This window comes from Netta rufina (genome assembly GCF_964035555.1).
Source record: "Netta rufina genome assembly, chromosome: 1".
Lineage (NCBI taxonomy): Eukaryota > Metazoa > Chordata > Aves > Anseriformes > Anatidae > Netta > Netta rufina.
This window is the reverse complement of record NC_140123.1, coordinates 153,073,944-153,091,654: the sequence shown is the minus strand read 5'-3', so window position 1 is coordinate 153,091,654 and position 17,711 is coordinate 153,073,944. Positions and strand designations below refer to the sequence as shown.

Genomic DNA, 17,711 nt, shown 5'->3' with positions numbered 1-17,711 from the left:
TGGCCAGACCCTCAGCCCTCCTGCCCCACATTCAGGCAGGCAATGAAATATCCTCCTCACAAAGCATCCGTAAGGGGCCTCCAAACAGAGCATCATTTTTTTCTTTCACACTAGATGGGTAAGTTGCCTTCCCGCACTGAACACCTTAGCTCTCAGCTACACCTGCACAGCTGGCAGCGGGATTTGGCTCTGTTGGAAGGTGTTTGCTTCAACTATTTCATTAATGTTTGCAGTAACTTGATACAATCATAACATGCAGCCCTTCCACCACACTGATCAACCGATCCCAGCGGTGGGAATTCAGATGGCTTCGTGTGCTGTAGGGAGGAGGTGTCCGGCCCTGGGGACACCGCCAGCACAGGGTTTTGCCCTGATGTCCCCACAGTGCCAGGGGCCTCCTGGATGCTCCCAGCTGTGCTGGTTTATCGTCCACCTGGCTAGGTGTCCTGCATCTCTTAAATATGTAAAAAGTGTGAAAACCACAAACAAACTGGCTTTTATTACTTTAATTAGTGACTGGTTCCTGCTGTCTGTGTATCCCTCAGGATTAAAAAAGGAAACTCCATTGGATGCCAGGGCTCTGCTTGCTGACACCGAGGGAAAGCGCTACAGCCCCACAGCAGGGCTCAGAGACGCTTCAGGGCATGTCTCAGCTGGAGTCGAGTGTCAAATCAGTTATCCTGCAATGGCACTCACGCAATTTCAGGTCTAGAGAAGTCTGAGAGAGTTTCTGTGGTCTGGTCCTATCCAATTTCCTTGTGCCAAAGGAAGGAGAGTGAATAATTTATCTGCCGTCCTTCAGCTCCCCCCCTGTTCAGGTTTCATCTCTGCTTCGCCCCTATGCTAAAGAGATGCTTCTGTGCAAGCTCCTGCATAAGCAAGCCACGGACATGAGCAGATCCAGCATCACCCCGTGACAGAGCTTGTCTTCGTGGTGCTTATTGCTATGCCGAGAGCAGTTGTACGTGGAGCAAGAGAAATAACACGTGAATAGCATAACTGACAAGATCTCCGACAGGTTCCACAATAAGTCTTATTTTTGGTTCCCTTGTCACAGCATAACTTTATCACTTACATTGTTGTTATTGTTTATTATTAATTCAGCAGTAACCCAGAGGGGCCCTAATTGAATTTGGAGCTGTGTTGTACCAAGCACCGTGGAAAGAGACAGTGGGACACAGTCCCTGAAGAACACACAATCCACTTGAGAACATGTCCCTGCAAGAAATAATTCATTTGATGTCTTTTGATGTTTTGAGATATGCATATAAGCAAAACAGATGCCAATGTTAGCAGTAAAACCTATTTTAGCTTATTAATTTTTAAAGAGTGTGTTTTCATTTCTTTGTTGTTACTGTGTTTTTTCACGTTGTCTAATATCTTTTTTAAAGTGAAGATTTGTCAAGCGTGTTTTGAGTCATTACAGTTCCCTATGACTATGGAGCTTTTTAATAAAAACAGCTACATATTATGTCAGGATTTTCTGCTGAGGCATGCATTCGCTCACAGCTTTGAGTAACAATATTGTGTTTTTTTTTGTAGAAAGAAAAAAAAAAGAGAAGGTTGACTGCAGTGCTACACACTCTCTAGCACTATGTACATCTGAAAGATGACACTGGGATATTGTATTGGACAACATAATAAATGACACAGCCAAAGAATTATTTAAGAAGTTGCATGTGTTTTATTATGTACCCCCCATTAATTTTGTTTTCTTAAGACTAAAGGATAACATTGCCTGTTATTACTTGTAAGTGTACTTACAAGTTTCGCTTACACTTTCAAGAAAGGTATTAAATAGGTAATATTTTCCTGGTTCCATCTCAGAAGCTTCGTTCTAGGAAAGATTTAATTGCTTCAATGCACTTTTTCATATCTAAGGCCTTCAGTATTGGCTGCCCAGCATATTCAGCGCATGGCACTTCAGAAGACAACCGAATGCATCCTAAACTAATTCACAAAATTCAGCCAATTCAGATTTCTGATCTGGCTAGCCAAACTTGACGACGTTGTGACAACTGTGGGCAGCTTTCTGTAAGCAGAGCCGAGCCCGCCTCTGCCTTGGTCCTTCCACTCTAGTTTAGGTTGGCGGACAACTTAAAGAACAGGAATGTAGTGAGGCACCCACTGATACCTCCCTTGTCTTTTCCTTCAGCTATAAGCACGTTTTGGTGTTGGCTATAGTGATGTTTTTTTAATTTTGTTTGGCTTTTTTGAAAAAATCTTTATTGTATGACAAGGGGAAGATGCTGATTGTGCTTGAGGAGACTGCAAACAGCGCTGCCCCCACTGCCTCAGATTTTTGTACCACCTGTAGCTGCCACCCTCAATGCCAGGAGAGGAGCAGAGGACTCACGACAGCGCTGTCCCCACTCCAAACCCTACAGGGACAGGTGACCGAGCTCAGATACCCCCTCAGAGGGGCGACATAACGAAGCCCCCATCCCCATCCCCCCGGGCTACCATGCCCAAAATGGCCGCCGGCCCCTCCCCCGCCGCCATTTTGCTCCCGCACTCGCGAGAGCCCGGCCCCATGGCGGGGGGCGGGCCGCCTACAAGTAGGGCTGGCGCGGGGCGGCCCGGCCCTTCCGGCGCGGCGCGGAGACAAGATGGTGGGTGCCGATGGCGGCCCGCAGCGGCCTGGCTGCACCATCCGCCGCCCATCGGCGCCATCCCGGCCCCGGCAGCCTCCCGGCCGCCATCCCGCTGCGCCTCTGCTCCTCGGCGAGGCGGCGCCGGGCTCATTTTGGGGCCGGGGGGCGGCGAGGGGCGCTGAGGGGGGAAATGGTTTGGGATGGCTCCAGACCCGCTCTGCTTAGCGCGGCTTCTGTGGGGATTCCTTCTGAAAGGGCCTCCTCCATTGCTGCTTGTCGCGCTGCTTTTAACGGGGGGCTTCTGCTTAAACTGAGGTGGGAGGGGGGCTGCGTGTTACCCACGGGGAATTCTTTAGTCTTTGTGGGGTTTCTATTGAAATATTGTAAGGTTATTTGTGCTTCTTTATCCCTAGATTTATAGGGTGTACTGAAATCCTTGTGGTGCCCTGTGACCACGTTGCAGCACGTGTGTCTCCGTAACGAGTCGGTGGTTTCTTAAAACGAGCCTGAAACAGGACATTGAGGAAACTAGGAAAAGCGTAGTTAAGGAATAAGAACTATATTCTAATATTATAATGGATTTCAGAAGCCAAGTAGTTGATACTGAGAAGAATTTTAAGAATGTAAAAAGTCTTTCACTATATATAGTTTTTACTAAAGATAAGAGCTGGCAGCTGGCCCTCAGATGGGGTTAAGTGAATCCTTGAAGCAGGCATTAAATATTTACTTTCTTTTTTTTCCAGTCTCACCGCAAGTTCTCAGCTCCCAGGCATGGGTCTCTGGGCTTCCTGCCCCGCAAGCGCAGTAGCAGGCACAGGGGCAAGGTGAAGAGCTTCCCCAAAGATGACCCCAGCAAGCCTGTCCACCTCACTGCCTTCCTGGGGTACAAAGCTGGGATGACCCACATTGTCCGCGAAGTTGACAGACCTGGATCCAGTACGTATTGATGTTCCTCTCGTGGAGCAAGATGTTTTCTTAAGAATGATGAAAGATGGCCTTTTAGGTCATAGGTAGCTGTGGATTTTAGTTCTAGATAGACTTCAGTCAATTCAAAGTGTTTCTTGAGTGGGCAGTCAGGCTATAAAGCACCCCAAAATCCTCCTGTTACCATATACAGCATGAATGATGTCCCAGCAGCAAGACTTTGGGAGTGGAAGTCTTATTAATGGTCCTCTTGACATGTGCAGTGACTTGCACAGGAGCATGATGTCTTGCTTTATCTGTACTCAGAATACGTGTGATGACCTCTTCTCTATGGGTAGACATGAGTAAATCTCCTTTGGTGTTCCCTTGCTGATTGTCAAGTCCTGATTCAGTTCTGTTACTGGCTGCTGTCCATTTTGCTTCTCAGGCTTTGTCTGCAGCCCGCTGAGCCTGCCTCTAGTTTTTTCGAGGCTCTAAATTACCACTTCCAGCAGGTCGTTTTGCCATGCATCATCTTTGCCTTTGTGAAAAGAATTTGAGGCATGTAACCTTTCACCTGAAGGATTTGAGAGTGAGGAGGAGCAGAAGGTGCTTAACAGCTGATGCTGGTTTTGACGTGTTGTATTTGTCTTCTTCCAGAGGTGAACAAGAAGGAGGTGGTTGAGGCAGTCACTATAGTAGAGACTCCTCCCATGGTCATCGTAGGCGTCGTGGGCTACGTGGAGACCCCCCGTGGTCTCCGCAGCTTCAAGACCATCTTTGCGGAGCACATCAGCGATGAGTGTAAGCGGCGCTTCTACAAGAACTGGTAAGAGAGCAGGACTTTTGCCTCACGACTTAACTTTTTTTTTTTTTTTTTTTTTTAATCTGGGTTGGAAGTTACTTTAGTGCAGCTTTTCTGCAGTTAAAGTTTGGCCTCCATGACCTGGCCTAAAAGCATGCCACGCTAGAGCAGTGTTTCTGGGAAGATGACAGCTTAGTGTTCGTGTCATTCTTGGGGTGACAGCGTTGGCTTCTGCCTGAGCTCTCCCCAGCAGGCTACACGTGATGATAACTTCGACGGGCGGACATAAGGAAATCGCCTCTGGCGCTCGTTGATGAGTGTCGAGTCCTGACTGTGGCCTTGTTTGCTCAGGAAAGGGGAAGACGAGTGTTAGTTCTGATTGCCGTTCCAGGCACTGTTGTTGTGGTCCAAACATGCACGTTTGCCTGAGCACGGCTCCAGCGTGTCTCGAGCCTGCAGCCTGTTTATGAGCTTGGCAGGCCGAGAAGACGTCAGAGCAGCGCAATAATTCTCGCGGGTGTTGCAGTGACGACCTGTCAGGCGTAGCTCAGGCTTCCAAGGGTGTTGTGCAGCTGATAGCTGATAGCATCTGACACAATGCCTTTACAGATCTGTTACTCTGTTAATTGTTCAACATCTCTCTACAGTCTTTTGTCTTCTGTACTGTGAATATTAATGTGCTTTGGGATTCATGGCAGCTCCGCTCAGCGTTGGCAATCTTGCCTCTGCCTGATGAGCTCCAGGCTCCGCTTGCCAGTGGAAAAGATTCCTTAGAAGCTGGCAATGAGCCCAAAGCGGCGAAGGTGGCAGCTCCTTCCGCTCATCCCCCCTCCGGGGGGGATCGATGAAGGGCTTAGCCAAACCTTGTCTCTGCTCTGCTCCTGAAGGCACAAGTCCAAGAAGAAGGCCTTCACCAAATACTGCAAGAAATGGCAAGATGAGGAGGGCAAAAAGCAGTTGGAGAAAGATTTCAATAGCATGAAGAAATACTGCCAGGTTATTAGAGTCATGGCTCACACTCAGGTAAGTGTCTGCAGCACTCAGGTACACTATAGAAACAAGGAAGGTTGCAAGCACAAGGCTTGCTTCACTTCAGTAGGGAGACTTCTGCCCACCTGGCAGTCTGGTGATGACTTGAGCACGTGAAAAGTGCCAGTAGTCCTCATTCTGCACACAGTGTGTGCTCACAGTGTGGGTGAGTAGCCTTGAGGGCAGCTGTGGGCCACTGCAGGAGGCAGCAATAGCGTGTCCCTAGCCGTCAGTGCTCTGCCAGGCCTTTTTGGGGGTGTAATTCCATCTTTGAGTTGGCTATAAGTGATGTAAGGTGGCTAGTTAAGACTTGACTATTAAATACAACTAACTTCCAGTGCCTAGACAAAAAGGGTACGTTCGGTTCCAAAAAAAAAAAAAAAAGATAAGGCCAGGATTAGAATGATCCTGGATAATTGATACAAGGTTTGTCTTGAAGAGGAACTAAATTTCATCCTTTCTGTCCTAGATGCGCCTGCTTCCCCTGAGACAGAAGAAGTCTCACCTGATGGAGATCCAGGTGAACGGTGGCACCGTTGCTGAGAAAGTGGACTGGGCCCGGGAGAAGCTGGAGCAGCAGGTGCCTGTGTCAACTGTCTTTGGCCAGGATGAGATGATTGATGTCATCGGAGTCACCAAGGGCAAGGGGTACAAAGGTAACCACATGGAGGTTTTTTGTCATCAGGGCTCAATTGTTAATGAAATGCTGGCCTTTAGTTGCCACAAATGCGTGGGCCCAGAGCTGAGGAGGTGCTGCTGTCACAGTTCGGTGATGAGACCATGGAATAAGCGCTGGGCACAGCGCCTGACATCCGTGAGGAGTCATTCCATGCTGCCTTCCTTCTGAGAACACAATCCGGGGACAGCCGGGGAGGGCTGTGGGGAGCTGTGGGTGGGTTTGTCAAGCAAAGCAGGTAGTTCCTTGGGTGCTGGGTCTGGGTGTCCCTTCTGTTGCCCAGGGACAGCAGCTCAAAAGGTGTCTCAAGCTCCAGTTGAACGTTTTAACAGCATTACAGCTTGAGAAGGGTTAGCAACGGTGTTCTGGTTTCCTCTTCCAGGTGTCACCAGCCGCTGGCACACCAAGAAGCTGCCCCGCAAGACTCATAGGGGGCTGCGCAAGGTGGCCTGTATCGGTGCATGGCATCCTGCTCGCGTGGCCTTCTCCGTGGCCCGTGCTGGTCAGAAGGGCTATCACCATCGAACTGAAATCAATAAGAAGGTAAGGTGTGTGCCTCCGAGCTGCTGGGAAGGAACAGGAGCTGGCCAGGCTCACTTACTGCAGGAGTGGGAATAAATGGAGAGTTGTGCTTTGGTGGCTTAGCTCTGTTGGCTTGAATGCCATTTTGGGGGCTGTAACCGTAGCCGTATACAATAGATAGCCATAAAATCCTTGTATGGCCACGTTATCAAGTACAACAGATACTCTTCTCCATCCCAAACTAGAATTGTTTGTGTTCTGACTGATTCCTGACCCTTGTTCCTACTGTCCTTGTCGTTTTAGATCTACAAGATTGGTCAGGGTTACCAAATCAAGGATGGAAAGCTGATCAAAAACAATGCATCGACTGATTATGACTTGTCTGACAAGAGCATCAACCCTCTGGTGAGTCCTTGCAGCTGTGTGGAGAGAGTGGCAGTTTTGGGAGGCAAATGGGCGTGGTATGAGATATGAAATGATTCAATGAAGAGTTCTTGAGGAAAAAAGCTGCTGTGGGAGGTGGTGCTGCTGCTGCTGAGTCATTCTTGGTACTGACTTGTGCAACTTGTGCTTACTGCATCTAGTATTTGGCAGCAGTCTAGAGGGATGTTACAAACCTAGGAACGATGCTCATGTAAATAAGGAATCGTTTAGCCAGGGAAGCAGTCTCTGCTGTTTCGTCAGCCTCTTGGTGTTGCTGCTGCTCTCAGCAGAAGTCACACAGCAGCGAGAAACTTGGCTCACTGAAAGGTAACAGAAGAAGTGGGGGCTTGAGTGAATGTAGGAATGGCCAAGACGCAGAAGCAGCACAGAAAATCGGGCAGTAAGCAAGCTGGGGATCATGATCTCACCTCTTAGCGAGCACTGACTGTCCTTTCCCTGCTCAGGGAGGCTTCGTCCACTACGGCGAGGTGACCAACGACTTCATCATGCTGAAGGGCTGTGTTGTTGGGACCAAGAAGAGGGTCCTAACCCTGCGCAAGGTGAGTCGTGCAGACACCTGTCAGGTGGGCTGGAACAGCTTGGAGCAGCTGCGCTGCCCCTGAGCCAGGTGTCTGGGCTGTGGGGATTCGTGTAGCTGGCCTGAAAGACTGTTTGTGAACATGTGTTTATTATTAGCAAATGGGCCTTGTGCCTAGCAGCTGAAGTGTGAGTTTGGAGTGACTTGAGGTGTTACCCATGAGGGTGATGAGCAGAAAGGGTGCTGCTGCTGTGCTCACCTGCCATCTCTCTCGTAGTCCCTGCTTGTGCAGACCAAGCGTCGGGCCCTGGAGAAGATCGACCTGAAGTTCATTGACACAACCTCCAAATTCGGTCACGGCCGCTTCCAGACAGCCGAGGAAAAGAAGTCTTTCATGGTAAGGACACTTCGGAAATCTGGCACATTTCGGTGTTGCACTTTACACTATTTTTTTTGGTTAATGGCAGTTTATAGCTCAGCCTTTGGGCTGCCCCAAGGCCGAGCTGTGCTGTGCTCTATTTGTCACTTGGGAAGGCAAATCTGCAGTCCTTGTGTCCTTCCTGTGTCACTTGTGTCCTTTCTGTGTCATCCCGTACTCTGTGGATGCAGAGGAGCTTCCCCGCTAGGTGGCACCAACAATTCTCCACTAAAATTGAAGTCTTAATTCGGCGCAGCCCCGGCTGTGCCAAGTTCAGCTTTCCACTGAAGCTGTGGGGTTGGGATTTGGGATTTGGAACAGATGGTGTCATTGAAGACTTACTTGTAGCAAGAGGAGAGAAATTAAGTAAAAATTGCAGCATTGTAATTGGGATGTGATGTGGTCATCAGTGTGCAATAGACTGCTGTTAACATAATTTATTCTCTCTCCTCCAGGGACCACTCAAGAAAGATCGCATTGCAAAAGAGGAGGCAGCTTAATGTGTGGAACCGTCTCGTGCTCTGCAGCCTGCGTGCTCTCAGACCAAAAAATAAAGATTTTAAAGAATTTCACTTTGTCACTGGGTTTATATATAGCCGCGTCAAGTCTGGTACTCTGCCTGCAGGCCTTATGCATGGGATCAGCCAAACCAAAGGAGCAAATCTCATTTGTCAACACCCAAATACTAACAGGGTTCCTACAATGACAGCTTCGTTCCCTACACTTCTCAGAGAGCAAAGGTGTTGGGGCAGAGCAAGGCGTTTATACGCGGCTGTGTGAAATAGCATTTGCATTTACTGAGGCATTTCATCTGCCCCAAATCCCCCTGAATCTTCCCTGTCCTTGCAGGTGTGGGGTCATTGCCTGGTGATAGGGAATGGGCTTGCTGGTGAGCAGGGTGACATTTTCATCCCGACACCGAGCATTTCAATGCAATGTGAGGAGGGAGAGCTGCGGCGGCTGCTGGTGTCGCATTACTGCCTGGCTGAAAATCCTCCCCCTGTGCTGAGGAGGCCGTCTGGCTGCTGCTCCCAGCCGAGTGTCCCGGTGCAGGACAGGACCGGAGCTGAGCAGCGTGAGTCCTGCATTTATGGGAGCCGTGGTGTTATACCAAGAAAGGCAGCGCAGTCCCAAGCGCTCGGGTGCCTCCAGCCACAATAGTGAGATCACCCGTGCCGCGGGCCATAGCCTGACTGGAGGCTCATGTAAATTTAGATAACTGCGCTGGTGTTGCCTTTGCTGCCCATAATTGGAGAGGAGGCAGCGATTAAGGCGAGAACCCCGCCGATTTACGTGCCAAATGAGTTGACACGCGGGGCTGCTCCCAGACGAGCCCGGCGTGACGCTATTTGCTCTGATCGGATCGAGCGAGCAGATGCGGGAAAATGCTTTTTTGGGGGTGATGTGTAAGAACCTTCTAAGAGTTAAAAGGTGGCCAGAAGGAGGGAAAACATTTACCTTGTTGCCCTAGAAACCAGACTCCATGACTGCAGGATCTGGCTGGCTCCCTGTCAGCCTCATTTAACACATGAACCTGTTGGCTGGTCGCAGCCAACTGTAACAAGAGAGGTCTCGACCACCATTTATCTTTACTTTTTTTCCCTCAAATCTCCCTCAGATTGGCAGGTAGGTAGAGCAGAGCCCTAAATTAACATTCCCCAATACAGGAAAAGCAGAATTCCCAACCTTTAGCCATCTTGAGGCACTGGCTTTGGGGGCTGGAGGTTTTCCTGCTGCTTTGATCCCACCAGTTGGGTGTCAGTGGGAACTGGGATTATCGGACGGAGCGGTGAGGTGTCGGGGATGAAAACCCATGACAAGTGATCCCACCCTGCCAGAAAATCTTTCAAACCTCCTTGTTTTACCAAACGGCACCTTGTGGCGCAATCTCCAGCGGTGGCTGGAGAGCTGGTGAATTTATTTCCAAGCAGTAATGGCAGCGGTGGGGGGTTTTAGTCGAATTAGCGCCTAATTAAAAAGGAAGCGATCCTGAAGAAGTGCTCTTGGTGTTGGAGGTGCTCGGTGCCCATCAGCTGGGGACGTAGTGCCAGGTTTTTATGGGTTTGCTCCTGAAGGGATAATTGTTTGCTGATGGGGGGTGGGAGGAACCCTAAAAATACTTTTTTTTTTTTTTAATCTTTTCTCCTCCTCAAAACCTAGGGGTAAGAGGACACCAGTGTCAGGAGGTGGCGCTCCTCCCTCTGTGGATGGTGGCGGCAGAAGGTGTGCAGGACACTTGTCCCCAAGGCCTGTGGGGCCAGCCTGGAGAAAATCCCGGCTCGGCTGAAGCTTTGGGCACCCAGGGCTCCTTGAAATATTCTGATAATACCTGGGGAGCTGAGCGTTGGGCTTTGGGGCGAAGCCACCCAGATCCATGGGGCAGGAGAAGCCGTGGGAGGCCAAGCTGGAGCTGAGGGGACGCATGGGTCTGGCCGTCGGCCCTGTTGACCTGAGCCTTCCTTCTGCAGAGCCTCCATCCACCCAGGCGGCTGGGGAAGGGTCCCACAGCCCGGTGGTGCTGGGAGCAGACCCCTTTTCCCACCAGACATGGCCCTGACCCCGCTTTTTGGCTCAAGCAGCGTTGTGGGAACTCTCCCCGTTCCAGCTGGGGCCGGCCTTCACCCCCGGCACCTGGGAACCCCGGCCCCAAACCCGGCACTCCCCAGCTGCAGGGGCTGGGAGCGGCCCCCCGGGGGGCTCGGGGGCTGCTTTCACAGCCTTCCCCCAGCACATCTGGCTCCGGAGCTGGCTCTTCCCAGCTCCTTCCCTCACCAGAGATGAAACAGAGGCGCAGCTGCGACGCTGGAGCGGAGACATGAGAGAGAAAGCGCGCGAGGCTGCCCGGGAGGGAAAGGCGAAGAGTTCAAGTCGGGGGGCTTGGCTCTTGCAATTAGCTTCACAAGCGGCCCAGCTGACACCGCCGCCTCGCGCCCCGGCCCCTCGCCTTTGATCTGAGTGACGGGCGGCGAGCTTCAAGCCCGCCTGACATGGAAGAGGAGCTTATGAAGGCGCCCCGGGGGGACGCGCGGCCGGGTGCACGCAGCGCGCACCGAACCCAGGAGGTCTCCCCGCGCACTCCGGGCAGGTTGGAGGCTGCTGCTTCCCCGGTCCCGGTGCTGCAGGAGCAGCTCGCCGGCCCTTTTCAAGCTTTCGTTTGATTTGCGGGACCTCTGAGCGGTTCCCTGCGGTCCTGGCTTCGGCACCGCTCGCCGGGGCAGCGCGAGGCTTGCGGGAGGCCACGTGGCTTTTGGGAAGCCCTTTGTTGTTCTCCCCCTCCGAACCAGCGTGGTGCTGGGGAATCGTGTGGTTTTGTGGCAGGCGCTGGGCAAAGTGGGGAGGGCTAAATTTATCTCCTGCCACCTCCCGACTTCCCCAAAAGGTGGGTGCGGGGGCTGGGCTGGGGTCCCCAGGGACACCCGGTGCCATTTGGGAGGCAGGGCTCCTGCCAAGCTCTACAGGGAGAAATCCCCCCCAAAATGTTGCTGCTGCTGCTGGTGATGGCAGGACATGTCCGCCGTGCTCATTGCTCTTATCTTACCACCATAGCCAGGGTCTGGACTGGACCCAAAGCCCGTTTTGTCCCCTTGGGACTCGGCCAGCAGCCGGGGCCCTGGGATGCTGGTGGCGGGAGGTGTTTATAATCTTTGTTTAGTTACAGAGAGCCTGGACGCCCACTCCGCTTCCCTACACACAATGGGATCAAACGGCTCCGGGATGTTTCCTCACTCCCTGTGGATGAAATCCCTGCATCTGCTGCTCTGCTGCACCCCCTGCTCCCCGCTGGCTTTGCCGGGTGCAGGGGCAGCAGTCCCACAGCCCAGGGCTCCTCCGATTTCCACGTCATTTCCCAGCTTCCCAGCTCCATCAGCCAGGACCTGCTTTCAAAGGCTGCAGGGGATTTCTTGTCACTGCTCTCGCTGCCCCAAAACGCGGGGTTTCCTCATTTCCCACCCGCCCACACCTCTGTTTTTCGGGACCTGTGGGTGAGGGGAAGTGGGATTGCTCATGGGGAAGAAATCGAGTGTCACCACCGGCCCCTGGGGCAGAAGGGAGAACATGAGCAGGCATCGCCCTGCCCTTGTTTTGGGGAGGCTGGAAGTCTTCCAGCCCTGCCCCACGCCTCCCTCCTCTCCATGGGCCTGCTGCAGAGCAGGGTAAGGGGACGGAGGGTCCCTGGGGAGGGTCCCTGCCCCGGTGCTGCCGTCTCCCAAGCAATTCCCTCTCCCCTCTCCCAGCAGGAGCCTTCCCCAGGTGTCCCCGGTGCCGGGGGCCGCGGCTCCTTTTCATGTCCCCCGCCCAGCCTCGGCTGTCAGCAGAGCCTGCGAGCTCTGGGGCGAGCGATGGGTGTCAGGTTCGGGGCAGCCAGGAGGGGATTTTGGAGGGGAGGGTGCCTTGGTGACACGCCGTGGGGAGTAGGGCGTTTTGCCCCATGCCAGCTTTGATGGTGATGGGAATAACAAAAATAACAAAGAGCTTTGGCCAAGGAGCCTCTCTCCGTGTGGGCAGCCGTCCCTCTTCTTCCCCTGCCCTTCCACGAAGGGTTAAACCTCCCTGCTCACAGCAGCCCTTTCCCCCTCCCTCCTGGCCCCGGGGCTAATGTTTAACCGAGCCTATTGCTAATTAAATATCGATGACCTCAGGCGGGTTTTGTTATCGTCTCCGAACACCTGATGCATGTGTCACCAGCAAGAGCTTGGCTTGTCTCAAGTTCACTGCCAAGCCTTGAACTCCCGACGGCTTCTCCCTGCCCGCCCCCGCTGCCAGCATCCCAGCACCAAACCCCGTGAGATGGGGGACCCCATCCCCGCGTCCCCCCGCCGGCACCGCCAGGGTGATGGGGCCGGCCCCTCGCAGGCTGCTCCCCAGTGAGGCAGAGAAAAAAAAAAGGGGGAAAAAAGGTGCAAGGGGACTTTTTGGGGACTGCACACCCCGCTGTCTCCACTCGCCCCTGTAGGCAGCCTCTGTGCCTTGCTGCTGGAGGACAGCTCAGCCCTCCCAAAAGCCCTGGGGCTTGTTTTCTGATGGCTGACATCATCTTCACACTCCAAGGTATAAATAGCCAACCTGAAAAACAAAGGAAACTCCCCACGAAGACCATGTAAGGCAGAGGCACGGTTGCGCCTTTTATTTGTTAGCTCACCGTTGCTATTTCCTGCCTCTGTTGGTCAGGGACCTCCTCCGTTGGCCAAAAGTCAGCTTTTTTTTTTCCTCCCTTGCCATGAATTCATGGCTCGGCGGCACCACCAGCCAGCGGGCCCCATCCCAAGGTTGCTCCAAGGTGCTGAGCACCTGCTGGGCACCCCGGGGTGGGGACCAGCACCCGCTGGAGCAGGGCAGGGTGGCGTTGAGGTCCTCCATCTCCAGGGTTGTGTTGGGTGCCCTGTGGTGGGGACAGTGGGGCTGGGAGCTCCTCCAGACCCACAGCTAGACCCAGGTGGGGATTTTGAGCCACAGGGTGAAGCTTCCCCCAAATTTTAGATCTCCACCTGCAAGGTCCCTTTGCCTCGTCACCGTGAGCAGGGTGTGGGGATGGACAGACCCACTGCTGGGCATGGGGCCACCCCACATTTCCCCTTTCTGGCTGCTCGTTCCCTGCCCTAAATCCCCACCACGCGAGCGGCTCCAAGGCTGTCCGGGATGGGTGAGCCAGCAGCTGGCGTTCGCCCCATCCAGTGCTGTCTCCTCGGCCATTGTTATCGGGGCAATTCTCAAGCAGCTCGGATCCTGTTTTTGTGCTGATGCTGCCCGGCTCTCCAGGAGAGAGAAACACAGGAAACGGCCGCGGCGGAAGCAGAATCATCTCCTGGAGAGAGCAAGGAGCGCCTGACGCCGCCGAGGGAACAAAGAAGGGGATTCAGAGGGGCTCGTGGAGCCCACAGCTCCCCTCTGTCGCCCTTTGCACCGGGACGGGCTCAAGGACACCCAGCAGGGTGAAACGCTGCCCTCGTGGATGGCACGGCCGCCCTGTGGTTAAATAAACCGGGATTTCTCCGGAGGCCCTCACCGGGATCTCGGGCAGCGCGCCACATTGGCGTGGGCGCGGGTCTCGCCGCTGCCTCGGAGCTTGGCCCCTCCACCCCGAAATGCCCCTGCCTGCACAACGGGCCCTCTGTCCCCCGTGCACAAAAGGAAACTTTGAGCGAAAAGGCCAGCGGGAGCGTGCGAGGCGCTGCCTTGGAGCGTCACGAGCCAACCCCGGCCCGTCCCCGGCGGGTCCCAGCGCCCTCGCACGCTGCCTCTCCTGCAGGTGCTGCCCAGCAGTGCTGCATCCCGAGGGATCCCTGAGGAAAACCATCCTCGATGGGATGTCTGTCCCCGTGGCTCTGCTGTGGGGTGTCCCAGCAGAGAGAGCACCATGGATTGCAGAGCTGTGAGGGTACCCTATAGGGTGGCACTGCTGGGGGAAGCTCACAGCACCTCTACCCCACTGCCTCCAGCAAGGGCCAGGAGCCTGGAGGCTTCTGCAGGGAGCGCTGCTGTTCCCAGGGCCGGCCTTCCTTCCTGCGTGGCTTTTGTGGTTGCAGCACGAGTGCCGAAATGTCATCGTCCCCTTATCTACACCGTATCCTGGCCCTTTCGGTACCCACTCAGCCTCCAGAAATAGCCCCGGCAGAGGGAAAGGAAACATCCCTAAAATAGCGCTGCCATTCAACCCCACACCTGGTCGAGTGCCCATCTTGGCTCTGCGAGGGGGTGGCAGAGCTGTTTCCCTGGGTTCCCCCACCCCAAAATAGCACCAGCACCTCGGAGGCGAGCAGGTGCTGCCCTGCCTGTGCCCACAGCAGCTCGGGAAGCCCCAGGACACCCCAGGACACCCTCACTGATCACCCCACGCGTGGGTCCCACACTGCTGGGGCCAGGTGAGCCTCCCCGGGGGGATGCTGGTGGTGATGCAGGAGGAGCGATCCGTCCCGCTGCTTCTCCCGAAAAGGAGCCCTGGCGAGGAGGAGGAAGCCGGGAGGAAGGAAGGCCTTGTTTGTCTGTTCCCAGAGCGCCACAGGAACTGCTATATGAGGCATTACCTGACCTCACTTACAACTCCGGATGCTCTCCATCCCCCCTCACCCCCAGCTCCAGCACCCCTGCGCCGTGGCTGCCCCTCTTGTGAGCTGCCCCGCCACCTGCAGCTGCTTTCCACCCAGCTGCAAGTCCTCCTCTGGCTCCTTAAACTCCAAATTGACCTGCACCTGCCCTCCTTCCTGGAAGAACCACATTCAGTCCCCATGTGTGGATGCAGGAGCGTCTGATGGCCCAGGCCACCCGTGGCGATGCGGTGGTCAACACACCGCGGGCTTCCAGTTGTGGGGAGGGTGCTGAAGCTGTGGGGTGGTTGTGGGATGCTCCGGGGGCTTGTCATAAACCCAGCTTGGAAATTTGAAGAAGGAATTTGGGGGTCTGCCCCTACGACTACCACACGTTAGCTTCAGCAAGACGTTCAGCCCCTACACATCTCGGCCTGCTCCCTGCCTCGGACACGGCTGAACGTGTCCATGAAGGACAAACGGGCCAGACCATGACACAAAGATTCGGTGCTCTTTGTAGGCCACGGCTTCCTCTGACGCCCTTCAGGAGGGCTGAGCAGAGATGTTTATACAGAACACAAAGGGTTTGAGGATGTGAGCTGGATGCTGCGGGACGGGGCCCAGCGTGAGATGAACGTGCGGGAAGCTGGATGCTCTCACAGAACTGCAGCTCCTGGGGCACAACCTGCCTGCTCTGGGAAGGACCCGTCCAACTGGGGGCTGAACCCATTCCCTACAACCTCCTGGCACCCCACCAGCCCCTGGTTAAATTAGGGGCCGGGACCCCTCCAGGCTGGGGGAGGAGGAGGAATGAGGCGAACAAGGCAAAGCAGCAAACACAGCACCCTCGCTTGAGGAGGCTGATTTCAGGGTTGGGAAGGCTCTTCCGAAAGAACGGGTCATTTCCAGGCTTAGGAAATGAAGCAAGTAGCCCACTGGCCCGGGAGGATCCGCGGGGAGGTCTTGCATCTCTGAAATCAACAACGGGCTGAGGTCACCGCTCAACCCGGAGGACAGGAACTCGGGCAGAGGAAGAGGGGACCGGATGCTCAGCCAAAATACCTGGAGGAGTGATGTTAAGGATATCCCCTCTCCTCCAGAGCCAAGACGTGACGGTACCTCCCTGGGGCTCCACAGGGAGCAGTGGCGAGGGGGCGGCTCGCAGCAGCAGGTGCTCCCAGGAGGGGCTGCCCCACGCCTCTGCCCACCTCCTCCTCTCCTCCGAGCCTTCCTGCGCCCGTACTGCTTGTTTCCCACCACCTCCCTGCTTCATTTTGAAAGGAGAACCAGTGGTGGAGAGCTTCCAGGCCCACGCAAAGAGGATACACATGGTGCAGGAACCAGCGGGGAGCAGAGCAAGGTAGAGAGGGAAGAACTGTAAAATACTCAATGAAACCATGTGAGCTTCTCAGTGATGGTTACCCGAAAAGGGAAGGTGAGGGGGCACAGCAGAACCAGAGGAGAGCTGCACAGCTTCCCTGGTTCCTGGGAAAGAAAGCCAGCATCTGCCAGGAGGGAGAGGAACACCAATGGAAGAGCAATTTAATTAGATAATCTATCTAATTAAGATAGGTGACAGGCTGGAGGCCAGGTGCCGTGGCAGAAGAAGGCCCAGCTCGCTCAGGCCGTGCTCAGCCCCGCTGGCTGCGTCACCCTTCCCCTCTCCCCTCCCCCTTTTTCCCCTTGAAGAAATTTCGAAGAGATTTTTTTTTTTTTTTTTTTTGTAATTGGCATTGTCTGTTTGATCCCTAGTTCCTCGCCAGGCAAAACAAGGCATGCATCTTGCTGGAGACAGGATAGAGGACTCTTGGAGTTAATCGTTTTCTCCATTGTCTTCCAAATGTATGCCGAGATGTGGCTGGGGGGGACCCATTGTGCCGTCTTCCTGCTTGTTTTTCCAGCGGTCTCCAGTGAATAAAAGCAATGCGAGGCTCGTAATACACTTTCCATGACCTCTAATCTCGCTGCACCATCTATTTCAATGGCTAGGTTGCATACAGTATTCATTAACAGCGGTTCCACCTCCACCTCCACCTCCTTCTCCAAAACCCAGCTGCTTGCCCTAGCTCCCCATGCCTGGAGCGCCACCTCCTCTGCGGTCGTCCTCCTCTTCCTCACCTTCCTCTCCCTGCTTTCTGCCCTCTGAGTGCTCTCTGTCCCCTTTTCCCCGGAGCATTTGGGCTCTGGAGGTGTTGGTACCAGGCCGTGGTGGCCCTGGCAGTGGGTGCAATGCCATGGCGGGTACGCTTGCCGAGGACCACCCTACCTCCTCATCCCACCATGATGATATTGGTCATATTGGGGTGATATTGGGGTGATATTGAGGTGCTAGGGGCCATGGCAGCACCACGGGGGAGCCAAGGGCTGGAGGCAGCTTCAGAGCAGACAAAGCCCACGGGTTTGCCTTCCCGCCTGGCTATGAGCTCACCCCGCCGCCGCGTGGGCTTGATGAGCTTCCCAGATGCCGAGGCACACAATGAGGCAGGGAAACCCTTGTTATTCGGCAGCTATTCCTCACGGCCCCGCTGGGAACCTTCGCCTTCCCCACCGCCTTCCTGCCACGCCAGATGCCCTCAGGTGTCCCTGGGCTAGGACGGCCACCTGGGCTTCGAGCCTGAGTCACCTTCTCTTCCCCCAGCTCTGCCTTTGGCAAGGAGGGATGACAAACAGCAGGAATGAATCAGAGCAGGGGATGGCCAAGGCACCGGGACCACCTCCAGATGTCCTGGCACGTGCGTCCCAGCCTCAGCCCCGCAGGGGACTGGGGGGCTGGGCACCGCT

At 54.5% G+C, this 17,711-nt stretch overlaps 1 protein-coding gene across 1 annotated transcript; it reads left to right on the top strand.

Moving 5' to 3' along the window:
• The first annotated feature begins 2,531 nt into the window (after positions 1-2,531).
• Positions 2,532-8,480, top strand: RPL3 (ribosomal protein L3). The gene is made up of 10 exons (XM_084289732.1): positions 2,532-2,612; positions 3,338-3,530; positions 4,158-4,326; positions 5,190-5,325; positions 5,801-5,987; positions 6,390-6,550; positions 6,833-6,934; positions 7,417-7,512; positions 7,768-7,887; positions 8,364-8,480. The coding sequence occupies exons 1-10, from the start codon at positions 2,610-2,612 to the stop codon at positions 8,406-8,408; spliced, it is 1,212 nt and encodes a 403-aa protein (XP_084145858.1). The 5' UTR covers positions 2,532-2,609; the 3' UTR covers positions 8,409-8,480.
• The last annotated feature ends 9,231 nt before the right edge of the window (positions 8,481-17,711 follow it).

Excerpts from the sequence above, each read along its gene's own strand:
- RPL3 (XM_084289732.1), top strand. Across the intron at positions 6,551-6,832 it reads GAACTGAAATCAATAAGAAG|ATCTACAAGATTGGTCAGGG; the intron begins GTAAGGTGTGTG and ends TTGTCGTTTTAG. Across the intron at positions 7,513-7,767 it reads GGGTCCTAACCCTGCGCAAG|TCCCTGCTTGTGCAGACCAA; the intron begins GTGAGTCGTGCA and ends TCTCTCTCGTAG.